This window comes from Antennarius striatus, chromosome 23, assembly GCF_040054535.1.
Source record: "Antennarius striatus isolate MH-2024 chromosome 23, ASM4005453v1, whole genome shotgun sequence".
Taxonomy (NCBI): domain Eukaryota; kingdom Metazoa; phylum Chordata; class Actinopteri; order Lophiiformes; family Antennariidae; genus Antennarius; species Antennarius striatus.
In genome coordinates this window covers 7,812,306-7,825,246 of record NC_090798.1, presented here as the reverse complement: position 1 = coordinate 7,825,246, position 12,941 = coordinate 7,812,306, and the positions used below count along the sequence as shown (strand labels likewise).

The following is a 12,941-nucleotide window of genomic DNA, read 5'->3' as shown; positions in this document are numbered from 1 at the left end:
TCCCCTTCCTTCCAACAAAGCCTGAATTCACTTTCTGTTGTGTTGAAATGTCAACTCACAAACTTTTTTTTTTTTTAACCTGTACAGGCATATACATTAACAGAAAAAGTAACAAAATTTATTTTGAAGATTAAAGGGGCTCTCAAGTAAGTTACTTAGCCACTTCCAATAAAGATGAGACACCCAGTGAAGACTAATGAGATAATCTAGATTGCAGGAGCATGGTTTATTGTTAAAAGGGCTCCATTCAACACAATCCAGAATGACTTTACTGACATTAACACTTGTGCTTGTCCTCGTAATTAACCCAGCAACATGTGCTAATTGCACATGTGCAATTAAGTGCACATGATCCGTTGCCAGATAGGTGTCAATGATAGTTGGGGTTGTATAACTGTCTGCCCAACTTTGTATGAGTAATGCCCCTTTAAATATGCTTCATGTACACGATACATTCCCTCATCATGCAAACCTATTTGCAAATACCTATTTCCATATTCCACTTCAATAGCTTGAACTAATATTTTAGCCCTTGTATCTAGTTTATAGCTTTCTTTAATTTACACAGACACATACGTAAGAAAATATTGCAAAATGGATTTTGAAGCCCTTAAAATATCTCACAGATGTCAAAGAAATGACTGTTTGCCAAAATCCTCAGCTCTTTGCATTTAACAGTATCTCTACATCTATTCCCAGATAGTTTAAATTCTATTAGGCACAAGCCTGACTTAATTAAATGTTTGAGTAATTGCTTTGCAAATAGTATTCAAACATAATGTTCTGAGTTTAGCGATCCACATGGGGCAGCCATACACCAACCTGAGGGTCTATTTAACAGTTTAATTAAGGTCTTTAGTGTTTAAGCAAGGTTTTAGGAGTAATGAGTGCTGAATAAATAAAATAATTTATGAGAATAAGATTCTAATGGGCTGCTATTCATTAAACGGAAGATTTCAGTCCATCTTATCGTTGATTTCTTGTATGTTTTTTTAGCACCTGAAATATCTCTATATTCATCTTTCTTGCCTTTATTTCTCTCCTTTCAAGAAAGTGCAAGCAAAGTTAGCTTCATCTCTTCTGGAAGCACCTCACCTGTTTTATGCTCAGGTTAGCAGCTATTATTTACAACCAGAGCTTACAGGGGAGCGGAGGGTTATGCATCACATGGGAATTATTTGCAGATGCATATGTTTGGGAACTCCATCCACATTACCATAATTTTCTACTAAAACCCATTCGGTTCTCATCACCACAAATTATTTCCCCTAAAAATCTCTCTCCCTCTCAATCTTCTTGTCTTTGGTGCATCCCTCTCTGAGCGTGGATCATTAATCTAACCTCCTGAACACACAGGACTCCCTCGCCTCCCACTATACATAAACATTAGGCAGAAACAATTACCCCGCCTGGCACATTGTACCAAGAAAGTCAGATATGAAAAATGATTGCCCTTAGTGTTGAATGGAAAGAACAAATGGAAACACACTAAACAAGGTCTCCTGAAAAACATTTGAGAAATATTTCAACTGGGCCACTTTCTTTAAGATGGATTAAAGTGAGTGTAAAACATCTACATTTCTTTTAGTCTTTTATTTCTAATTTTTTCCTTTCAAATCCCCACAAGAATTTTAATCACTGATATTCCAATCATGAGTGAAATGAACTAAAGAGAACTTGAATTGATTTTTATTCTGACCAAATCATCCGGGATACATTTAAGGTATCCCATTACACTTGTTTAAACAAAGATCAACATTGAAGCTAGTGTTGTCAGAAGGTTGTTTTTGTGGCATGTCATGAAACCCAATTTCCTGCTAACAATGATGATTCATAACCTGTCCTGCCCCAACTGCCGTAGTAGGAGTCATACATGTGCACTCACTGACATCAGGTTTGTTTCGAGTGGAATTTAATGTGTCAGAATATTTATGCCAGGTATTGGTGTTAATGCATTGTCTGTAATAGTCTTTATGGGGTATCTCACATATAAAATGCACACAGATTACCCACAAAGGCCAACAGTACCATACAGAATATTTCTGGCAACACCGAATTAAAATGTGATCAAATGGAAAAAATATTTCTAATTTACTCAAAGATGCTTGCACAGTGAGAATTCACAATTAAATAGAAAACACATTCTTGTATATTTTGGGCAAGACTACCTCATCGAAAGGTTGAGTTAGCTGACACTGTGACGGCCTTGGGGTTCTGTGCAATGCATGGCCAGCCACAGTGAAAGGAGCTATTGCAGTACAATCACAAGCTACACAGTCAGGCTCCATCAGCACCCCATTCCATTGATAATATCCTCATCAACTCCCAGTACCTGCACATACACTCACTACCACATAGTCATGTGAGTGTGCATTTGAGAGTGTGTGTGGTAATGCATGTCGCTGAGTTAACCATGTTAAGCCGTGAGATCATTTTCTGTGGTCGGCATTCATGGATATCAGGACTCTGAAGTGTGTGCAGACAGTGCACACATCACTGGCTGTGTAATGTAAACGTAATGCGTGTGTGTCTGTAGTTACCAAGGGACTAAGAGTGGAGAGATTCTGATCAGACCCAGACTCCATTAAGAGACCCATAGAGGAGAGGGCAGGGTTTCTTGTGCCGCTGAGTGGAAAATTGACTTCATGTCACAAACTAATCAAATTGCACCAAAGGTGAATGCAAGAAAGGAACACACACACACACACACACACACACACACACACACACACACACACACACACACACACACACACACACACACACACACACACACACACACACACACACAACACACACACACATAAGAAAACGCGCAAATAGGGCTGACAAGTATCCGGGCCATCATACAAAGTCGCTGACACACACAGAAGATGTTAAACTGAGCAGATGGCTGCAGAACAAAAGTCTGCTAGGGTCTCTGCAACAGCCTCACATTAGCATGACACTATGTCAGGCTAATGAAACCCTGTGGGGAAATAAAAACACAGTCCGTTTGTAAAGTATGTGCTACACAAGGACAGGTCTGACCATTGCATCAGATATTGTGAAACCAGGAAGACTTTGCTACGATATTTGGTTGAATGGAAATATGGCTGCTGAAAGTGAGTTCTACATTGTTGTGACATTCTACACAGTGGTAGGTGGCTGTTTCCTTCTTCATGGGGTTATTGCTTTTATCTCCCAGGCATTTATAGTCGCTGAAGTCGTTGGGGAACCAAAAAAAAGGTGGTGGGCTGGTGTGAATGGGGGCCGTTAAGGTAAAAGTAACTTCTATATGGCCAGCTCCTCTTTGGACCGGCTCCTTCTTGTCAAATTTGCACCAGTGCATTGTGGTAAGTAGAGTTCTTGTGGTGGGGGTAGCCCTAACAACCCTGTTCAAGAATTCGTTGGTGCCCAGTGCGCAAAGTCCTCCTCCCTTTCTCATACTAATGTCTGAGCGCTAGGAGGAAGTTTTGGTTTTGGTTTTAGGGTCCTTCTTGCCATTCTGATGCACGGGTGAGTCACTGGAGGTTTTGGGTGTTTTCCTGGGTGGGCTCTGCTCAGCAACATCATGTAGAGAGGGCTCCCTGTACATGGCCACTGGGGAGTAAGAAGAGTACAAGAAGTTAAAACAAGTGCAAAGTACAATCTTTTAAAATTTCTTGAAATTTTCAAACTTTTTCCAGTTGCAGTATTTTCATACAAGCAATGTTTGACACATTCAATCCAAAACATCTGTGTTGCTACAGGGATTTTTTACTTCATGAATTAGCATCAGCTGCGTGGTTCACCTCAGCCCCATGAACTTAAGACTTATGTCATTTTTAATCAATTATTTTAGTTCTAATTTTGTGTCAATGCCATTGCTTTCATCTATGTTGTTTTAAGCATCATAAATACTGAGAAGTACCCAAGTCTAAAATTATATGAATACTGATGCATCAAGATTAATTTATGAATTACTCAGGCCATCAAAGACTATCAGGCGGCTCACACTTCAATTAAGTAACTGCCTGGCTTTGCAACAAATTGCATTCATTGGAGCGTTTGTCAACTAAAGAGCCAGATACTCCCCTCTCGACAAGATCGAGCTCATAAAACAGCTAAACAAGAGTCATCTGAACATGACCTCAACTGACCTGCTCCTTTCTACCAAAAATGAAACAGTAGAACTTGTGTATATCAACATATCCTGAAGTCATTGGTTCAGGGAGAGAGCGATAACTATCCCGGGTGTTTGGTGAACTGACCGTCCTTCTTGTGAAAGTTGGTTTTGAGGCTGACATTATCTCAGACATGTCTGGATTAAAGAACCATGAATTTTTGTTTAATTTAATTATAGTTTTGTAAAAAGTATAGATCGTAGACTGAAAGTCATTATCAGTGTTGTTCCTCTAGAGAACTCATACAAGGGTGGGAGAAAGCTCATGATAGATTTAATTAATGTTTCTGGCTTATGTAAAAAAGTAATATCTTCAGTTTATCATTTAAAAAAAAAATTCCTTGATGAAGCGACGTCTTTCACATTTCAAGAGCAGAGACAAAATAGTATAAGAAAAGTGATGCAAACCTTTTCATTATTGGAGAGGTTTTTAGCTAAAAGCACCAAAAACATTTCATTTCTATTAATCTGCGATACCTTCAATGAGTTTAGGCAAGAAATGTGCGGCCCCCTTTGTCTTCTTGACCCGGTTTCCTTTCATGACCTGTCCATCGCGGTTGATACCGATGTACCACGCACGGCCTGACTGTGTCTGTCTGTACAGGATGGACGAGTAGGTCACATAGTAGTTCTCGAACACACACTCCTTGAACTTGCACTCCGGAGTGAAGTGTTCCTAGAAGACACACAAACAGAGACACATCAGGTTGGAGAAGAATAGCACTGAGAGTGCCCCCCCTTGCTATTATTTATATATTTACTCTCCAATTCCAGTAGCTCAGTGGGGAATGGGAAAAAATGGATCTCACATTTCATTGTGGCAGGATTGAGGGTATACTATCGCTGGCTGCACCAACACACATTGCACAACTGTGTGCAATCCAAACACACACTTGCACATATGTGCAACCAGGACAAAGTGGTTCCAGGGCTGGGATGCCATAACTCAGCTGATTGAGTTTACCTGTAACAAATAACAATCAGCCGGATCCTTCACCCCCTGTCGGCCTTCAGCTCTCTCTCTCTCTCTCTCTCTCTCTCTCTCTCTCTCTCTCTCTCTCTCTCTCTCTCTCTCTCTCTCTCTCTCTCTCTCTCTCTCTCTCTCTCTCTCTCTCTCTCTCTATCTCTCTCTCTCTCTCTCTCTCTCTCTTTTTCTCTCATGCACACACACATGCACACACATGTGTAGGCATTACACAATACATCAACATCGGGACATCCCCTCTCGGCATCTCTCTCTGTCACTCATTCCTCTTCTGTTATTCTCTCTCCTTCTACACTTTATTTCCTCCATCCTTTCATCATTTTGTAACCTTGTTGATGAACAAACCAATTGGCAGGGTTGATTTGGAGCCTTGATGTGACGGATAAGCAGAAAAATCCTGAATAAAGACTTTGCTCTACCTGTCTTTCGCCCTTTTCACCCTAAAATTCTCCTACAACTGTTTCTTGTTTGCCTTCTGTCACTGTAGGCGGTTGTTCTACATGTCAGCCTAAATCCTTTATACTGTGCATGAACAAGCTAATTACACTGACTATCTTGCACATTCTTTAATTACATATCCATTCACTTACACAGCAGTTCATTTCATCACCCACCCATTAACTTAGCTCTAATAGCACAGGGAGAAATCCAGAGGTCTGGAGTCTGTTGGAAGCCTTTATGAGCCATGTTTTTACTGCAAGAGTTCTGTTCTGTTCTGTTCTCTCTCTCTCTCTCTCTCTCTCTCTCTCTCTCTCTCTCTCTCTCTCTCTCTCTCTCTCTCTCTCTCTCTCTCTCTCTCTCTCTCTCTCTCTCTCTCTCTCTCTCTCTCTCTCTCTCTCTCTCTCTCTCTCTCTCTCTCTCTCTCTCTCTCTCTCTCTCTCTCTCTCTCTCTCTACCTCTTTTTGGGCGGGAGTGGGAATCGAACCGCCTACGTATGTAATGCCTACGCATGTGCAAGCATCTGCATGGGTCAGGCCTTGTACACAGGTAGACTACATCTTGTGCAGACTGTGTAATCTGAAGGAGATCAGTGACTGCAAACTAATGGTAGGCGATAGTGTAACTAAACAGCATAGGATGGTGGCGTGTAGGATGAAGTGGACAAAGACAGAGCAGAGGATGAAATGGTGGAAGCTGAAAAAGGAAGAGTGTTGCATTACTTTTAGGAAGGAGTTAAGACAGGCTCTGGGTGGTCAGGAGGTACTTCCAGATGACTGGACAACTACAGCTAATGTGATCAGGGAGACAGGTAGGAAAGTACTTGGTGTGTCATCTGGAAGGAAAGTAGATAAGGAGACTTGGTGGTGGAATGAGGAGGTACAGGAGTGTATACAGAGAAAGAGGTTAGCTAAGAAGAAGGGGGACAGTGAGAGGACTGAGGAGAATAGACAAGAGTACAGGGAGATGCAGCGTAAGGTGAAAGTAGAGGTAGCAAGGCCAAACAAGGGGCTTATGATGACTTGTATGCTAGGTTGGACAGTAAGGAGGAAGAGACTGATCTATACAGGTTGGCAAGACAGAAAGACAGAGATGGGAAGGATGTGTAGCAGTTTCGGGTGATTAAGGATAGGGATGGAAGTCTATTGACAGGTGCCAGTAGTGTGATGGGAAGATGGAAAGAGTACTTTGAAGAGTTGATGAACGTGGAAAATGAGAGAGAACAAAGACTAGAAGAGGTGACTGTTGGGGACCAGGAAGTAGCAAAGAAAAGTCAGGATGAAGTGAGGAGGGCACTGAAGAGGATGAAGATTGGAAAGGCAGTCGGTCCTGATGATATACCCGTAGAGGTATGGAAGTGTCTAGGAGAGGTGGCAGTAGAGTTTCTGACTGGGTTGTTCAACAGGATCTTAGATAGTGAGAAGATGCCTGAGGAATGGAAGAGAAGTGTGCTGTTGCCCATTTTTAAGAACAAGAGAGATGTGCAGTCATGGCAACTACAGAGGAAAAAAGCTGATGAGTCATACAATGACAATATTGGACAGAGTAATTGAAGCTAGACTAAGGGCAGAAGTGAGCATTTGTGAGCAGCAGTATGGTTTCTTTCCGAAAAGAGTACTGCGGATGCAGTATTTGCTTTGAGGACGTTGATAGAGAAGTACAGAGAAGGCCAGAGGGAACTGCGTTGTGTTTTTGTAGATCTGGAGAAAGCTTATGACAGGGTGCCTAGAGAGGAACTGTGGTATTGTATGAGGAAGTCAGGAGTGGCAGAGAAGTATGTTAGAGGACTGTGAGACAGTGGTGAGGTGTGCTGTAGGTGTGACAGAGGAGTTCAAGGTGGAGGTGGGACTGCATCAAGGATCAGCTCTGAGCACCTTCTTGTTCACTATGGTGATGGACAGGCTGACTGACAAGGTTAGACGTGAATCTCCATGGACTGTGATGTTTGCAGATGACATTGTGATCTGTAGTGAGAGCAAGGTGGAGGAGAAGCTAGAGAGGTGGAGGTCCATCCTGCGGAGGAGATTGGTATTATTTTATTATAAACCAAGAACACCCATCACAGAGTTCTCCCACCAGCATGGACCGCATCCTGGTCTGACCCAGAACTTACATCGGCGTCTTTGGCGAGGAATGTGAATGAATAAATGACGAAATTGATTAATAATTATTAATTATATAAACTTTATGACTCATAAAGAAAGAAACAGAAGAACAAACATCCAACTGTCAAGCATCTTCATCAACACGTCTTCAACGTGGAGTTGTTATACGTCAGAACAGAGCTGGTTTTAACTCCGTCCATTCTATGTTTACATATAGACACGGGTCACACACACTAACATCACAATGTTTTTTGTCGCATGAAGACGCCCCCTGGATAAAAAAAAGTTTTGGTTACAGTGTCCACACGACAATGCATACCCAGCATTTTAAAAAACACTTCACTTTGGCCAGCATTTTCGTCCCGGATATCTTCATTGTTGTGTGGACGAAAGGCGTAACCGCAACAAGAAGTCTCACTGGCTGATGCCTTACGCCATATTGTTCACATGATTCCTTCTGACAGATGCGCCATGATTGGTTGGGCGGTAGTGGGTGGAGTTAAAATGTGACACTGTCAGGTTTTTAATTGAGCTTATTCAAATATATAGGTGAGGAGATAACGTAAATGATGTGTGGCTATAATATGACTCTGACGTAAATAACAGGTAAAGTCATAAATTATCTTTAAAAATAGATTTCACATGTAAAGCTGACATGTTAGACATGTTAGGATGTGTGAAACAGAACCTGACAGTAAATTCAGTGAACAAAATAACAAACATAAGCACAATTTCAGTTTTCTGTAAATTGCTCATTTATGATTTCTACTCCTCAAAACACCTTGAATATTTCATGATTCCTAACACAGTGGCGTATTTTAATGTGGAGATGCACACTAGTGTGTTTGTATATATGACTCCATTAACTCACATTTTTGCGCAGCATCTCAGAGCTCATTTTTATGTTTGCAATGTGAGAAAAATGACTTACACAATTTTTACATTTTTACAAAATAATGAATGTTATTTTCATCTGAGATAGATGTATTACTGATGAATTGTGAATTTAATATAGTTTTTTCTTGGGGACAAGAACTTTCCAGCACTACATTTGAAAGGGGAAAAACTAAATCAATCTTCCCCAGACCAGAAGCCCTTTGTCACAAATACCCTCTCATGTGCCATCAGCAATGTTTTTTTAAAGGATAACACACTCTTAAGAACTCATTTATAGTGACAGATTATTCACGATGCAGACACACAGAGGACAGATGCTGATCTGTCTCCACTGTGTTTACTCTGACTGGACTTCAGTTCAGTGACCATTTCCACTCTATCAAAAAACGAGAGAAGGGCTTACAGTCTGACACCTCTTCACCTTCATCATCTAACAAGATGTTGAACTACCACTGACACTCCAGTCACCCTCATCTGAAAGACAACCCAGATTTTTAGTATCACTACTGCAGTTCCTCTTGGATTCAGCAGGGGCTGCTCCAAACACACAGGGGTTCAAGTCACCTCTCCTGCAGCAGTTGCTACTCTTGAAATAACTTATCGCTCCATCATATCTCTCCAAAGGGCCCAATTCAACAATGTTGAAAACACTAGGATAATGCAACATATTAAAATCTGCATACAGATTTGTATGTGTGTTTCTCATGCACCAAATTACATAAATGTTTTGTAGATGCCAACTTGAATTTACTCAAACATTTCAAATGAAGACACATAGAGATAACAGTCTAATGTAGCAACAATTTTATGTCAGGATGATTAGCAGCCCAAAAATCATATTCAAAAATTAATTGAGCCAGAATGCACTTAACAGTTGTTCAGTAGGTTCTAGTTTGATGCTGGATTTGCATTCAAATACTGTATTTCGAGGAATAGATAAGAAAAATATAGGAAACCTGATAAAATCCTCTGTTGGCCACAGAAGTGACGATGGCATGTTAGGGTGAGTTAAAGTTTGTTAGGTTGCCTTCCTCCACTCATGCATGTCTGCTGTTGTGACAGGAAGACATGATGGATCCTTCTTACATCAGTGGGAGGCCACATGGTGCCAGATGACAAGTACACACACACACACACACACACATGCTCACAACATCAACAGTGATGGATGGACCAGTGGTTTACCTCATCATTCACTACCAGAGACAGAAGAGAGGGATGGAGGCAGTGACAGAAAAGAGGGGATGTGATGAAAAAAGAGTGGTGAAAGGTTGAAAAGACGACGTGAGAAATGAGGGAGGAGACAGAGGGGAAGTACAGCCGGATTATTCTCCTGTAATGACACAAACACTCTTATCTCATTTCCATCAGCTGACACCTAAAGGCATCATTCAATCCTGTTCAATGGCACACCGCTGCCATTAACCATTGAGCGTCCTGTGCGCTCAGCTGTGGAATTGATTCCATGTAAGACCTCTGTGATATGTCAATCGGAATTTGTCCAGAAAAAAAGCCTGGATTAAGCTTTGATGGGACGTGGAGACACAGCAATGCAACCGAGCATAAAGGACTTAAAATGATTTACAAGCTGTGATCGCACAGCCACAGGTTAATCCAGGAGCTGTAAGTCACAGATGCTTATTGACCGTATCTGTGAGGACAAATGAATTCCAGATCATCAATAGGGCATGTGTATCTCGGTTTGTACTATACATGACTTACACAAGATGTGTTACATTTTCACAGCTTTCAGTAAATGATATCCAGTTTCATGTGTCATAGACTACAACTGATCAATACTAAGAGGTTATACAGTCTCATTCAGTAAAAAGAGACTTTTGTGAACAATCATCAATGTTTATGATCAATTGGAAAGATAGATATTTAGTTCGGGGAGTTTAAAATTCTGTAGAGCTAGGAGTAATTGTTTTGCAAGTCAACAATCATGAGTCATCCAGCTGAGGCTGCTGGAAGAATAGTGGCCATTGCGTTAGGACTATTCTCTTGGGTCATGGACTATCTGACATCACATCTACAGAAGGCTAACAAGGAACCCTTCTGTCCCCATTCCTGCTCACCATGTGTGCATCTGACTTCCAACAAAATCCTTGCTTTCTTGAGGAATCTTTATAAGTAAAATCAAAAAGACTAAGGGGATTATTGTTGTTTATTGAAGGGAAGGTCCAAACTGGCCCCGTCACCATCCAGGGCAATTGGATGGAGCTTGTCCTTTGGCACTGATCTCTAAACATCTGCAGGACTCTACTGTGCTTATTTTAGAAGACTGTAGTAACCAGTGTCCTGTTCGACAGCATTGAGCATTAGCAATACCATTTTTGATTAAGGCCAGCTCCAACTTGGGAGTTAACTGGATACAGTTCAACAGGTGCCAGGGGGAGAGTCCATTCTAAAGTTAAAAAAAACACAAAAAAAAACTTCTGCCTCTGGAGACTTCAACCAATGTCTCATCTCTTCCCTGACTCCTGGTCTAGACCTACCAACCACTCAAGCTAAGACAGACAGCGAATACTTTCCTTAGGAATGAAAAATTTACAATTCACATTTCACAAATTTGTACTGACAGTTGACTGTCAGATCGTATTTTCAGCCTCCCTGTCTTCAGCTGTCCCTCCATCTCTTCATCTCATGATCCAATAAAAAATAAAAATGTCATTAAAATGTCCTGCAGGGGAAAAGAAGCATGAAGGGTGGCTCTGGTTATAAAAATATGTTGGACTGATTAAATCGAGAGCTTTTCTTTTTACATTCAAAGTGTACTTGCTAGTATAATTTTAATTTAAATAACCCCTTTAAGAATTTAATCATGATACAAATGCAGGTGAATCATCTCTACATAACTATAAATATGAAATACAGAGATCAGTTTCAAGTGATGCTGCACTACTATTGAGAGGTTGATATCACAATATGATTTGATTGAAGAAAACACTGAAATAAAATTGTAAAGTTTTTTCTTGAATTCTGAACGATCAAATACATGCCAGGAGATGCAAGCCTTGCCAAGAATGATAAGAATCAGCATTTAAAGCACACAGAGCAAGGTTAGCTTTGAGAAGCTTATTTACTAGAGAAGCTGATTATTATCAGTGCAAATGAGCAGGAAAACAACTTTAATTGAGGACAAACAGCTGAGGAAGCATCACAAGAGCTTGGAAAATAATTGTCTAAAGATAGGAGTGATTATCATTTACCTATATCTGCACTACATGTAGCCCTGCTGGCATCTTTTGTTGTGTATCATCAACGCTGCACTTTCAAAATCTTTGATCAGAGATTCTTTTTTTAAATTTTATATACTGTTATAATCCCCAAAGGGAAATTAAGAATGCACACTCTAGTTTGTTAGTCAGTCACACGCATGCATATTAGTGTGTAATGCACACAACCACACCCAAGGGGGCCTGTAAGCATGCAATGGGAAGTAGAGTGGCGGGCAGCCCCTTTGTGAAGCGTCCAAATGAGCAGCTTGTGAAGGGGACGGCGCCTTGCTCAAGGGCACCTCGGCAGTGCTCCGGAGGTGAACTGACACCTCCCTCAGTCAGCTCACACTCCGGGTGTTTTTGGGCGGTAGCGGTAATCAAACCGCTGATCTTGGAACATTGGACAACCCGCTCTACAACTGAGCCACTACCGCCAACTATATAAGAAGATCTTGTGAAACTTTATTAATGACTCCCCATGTTTGAATGCATGAATCTTAGCCAATGTAAAGAATACAAGGCAAGTGGCTCTTGACAAACACATATATTGATTTAGTTTCATACTTAGAATGTAAATGAGGGAGACATGAAGGAAAATGAAGGAGACATTCATCTCATCTTTCAATCTCTGTCATGCTGAACTTACATGGTTTAGTTGAACCAGCCAAAACACTTAATACTGTATACTGAATGATTTGACAGCTCTCCAAGCTCATCGAGACCCCAAAAACAACCAGAACACTGCTGTGAAAGGCTTATGTCAGCCTTCCTCTCTTTTCTACCCCTTGGCCTCTTGTTGGTCTGGCGATTTCTCAGAAGAGTCTGTGAGTTGCTGACCGACAGAGAAATGAACAAAGTTTTAAGCAGTACAGGCGGAGAGGAAGTCCTCGTCTTTGCCAAAATACTGGCATTTACAGGGACACCCCGAGGAGTGCTGGAGCTCAACCAAGGCTGATGCGCTCATAGCATCCAGAAAATGCACACACACACACAAACACAAAGAAAATGATCTGCACACAACATAGACGTACAGGTTTGATATCTGACAAACCAAAGGACAAATAAACAGGACATGCACTAAACAACCTTGTGACACAAACCCACATGCAGACAAATGAGTGGAGATGAAAAAACACACACATGCTGACACA

General features: G+C 41.0%; 1 protein-coding gene across 3 annotated transcripts in view; it reads right to left on the bottom strand.

The window, feature by feature from the left end:
* Positions 1-3,188: 3,188 nt before the first annotated feature.
* Positions 3,189-12,941, bottom strand: part of fgf11a (fibroblast growth factor 11a) — a 63,486-nt gene continuing 53,733 nt past the window's right edge. For all 3 annotated transcript variants that reach the window (XM_068308071.1, XM_068308072.1, XM_068308073.1), the window contains 2 exons: positions 4,622-4,820; positions 3,189-3,582 (listed from right to left, as the gene is read on the bottom strand). In XM_068308071.1, coding sequence (XP_068164172.1) covers positions 3,443-3,582; positions 4,622-4,820 — 339 coding nt within the window. In that variant the 3' untranslated portion in view covers positions 3,189-3,442. The remainder of the gene's footprint in view (positions 3,583-4,621; positions 4,821-12,941) is intronic.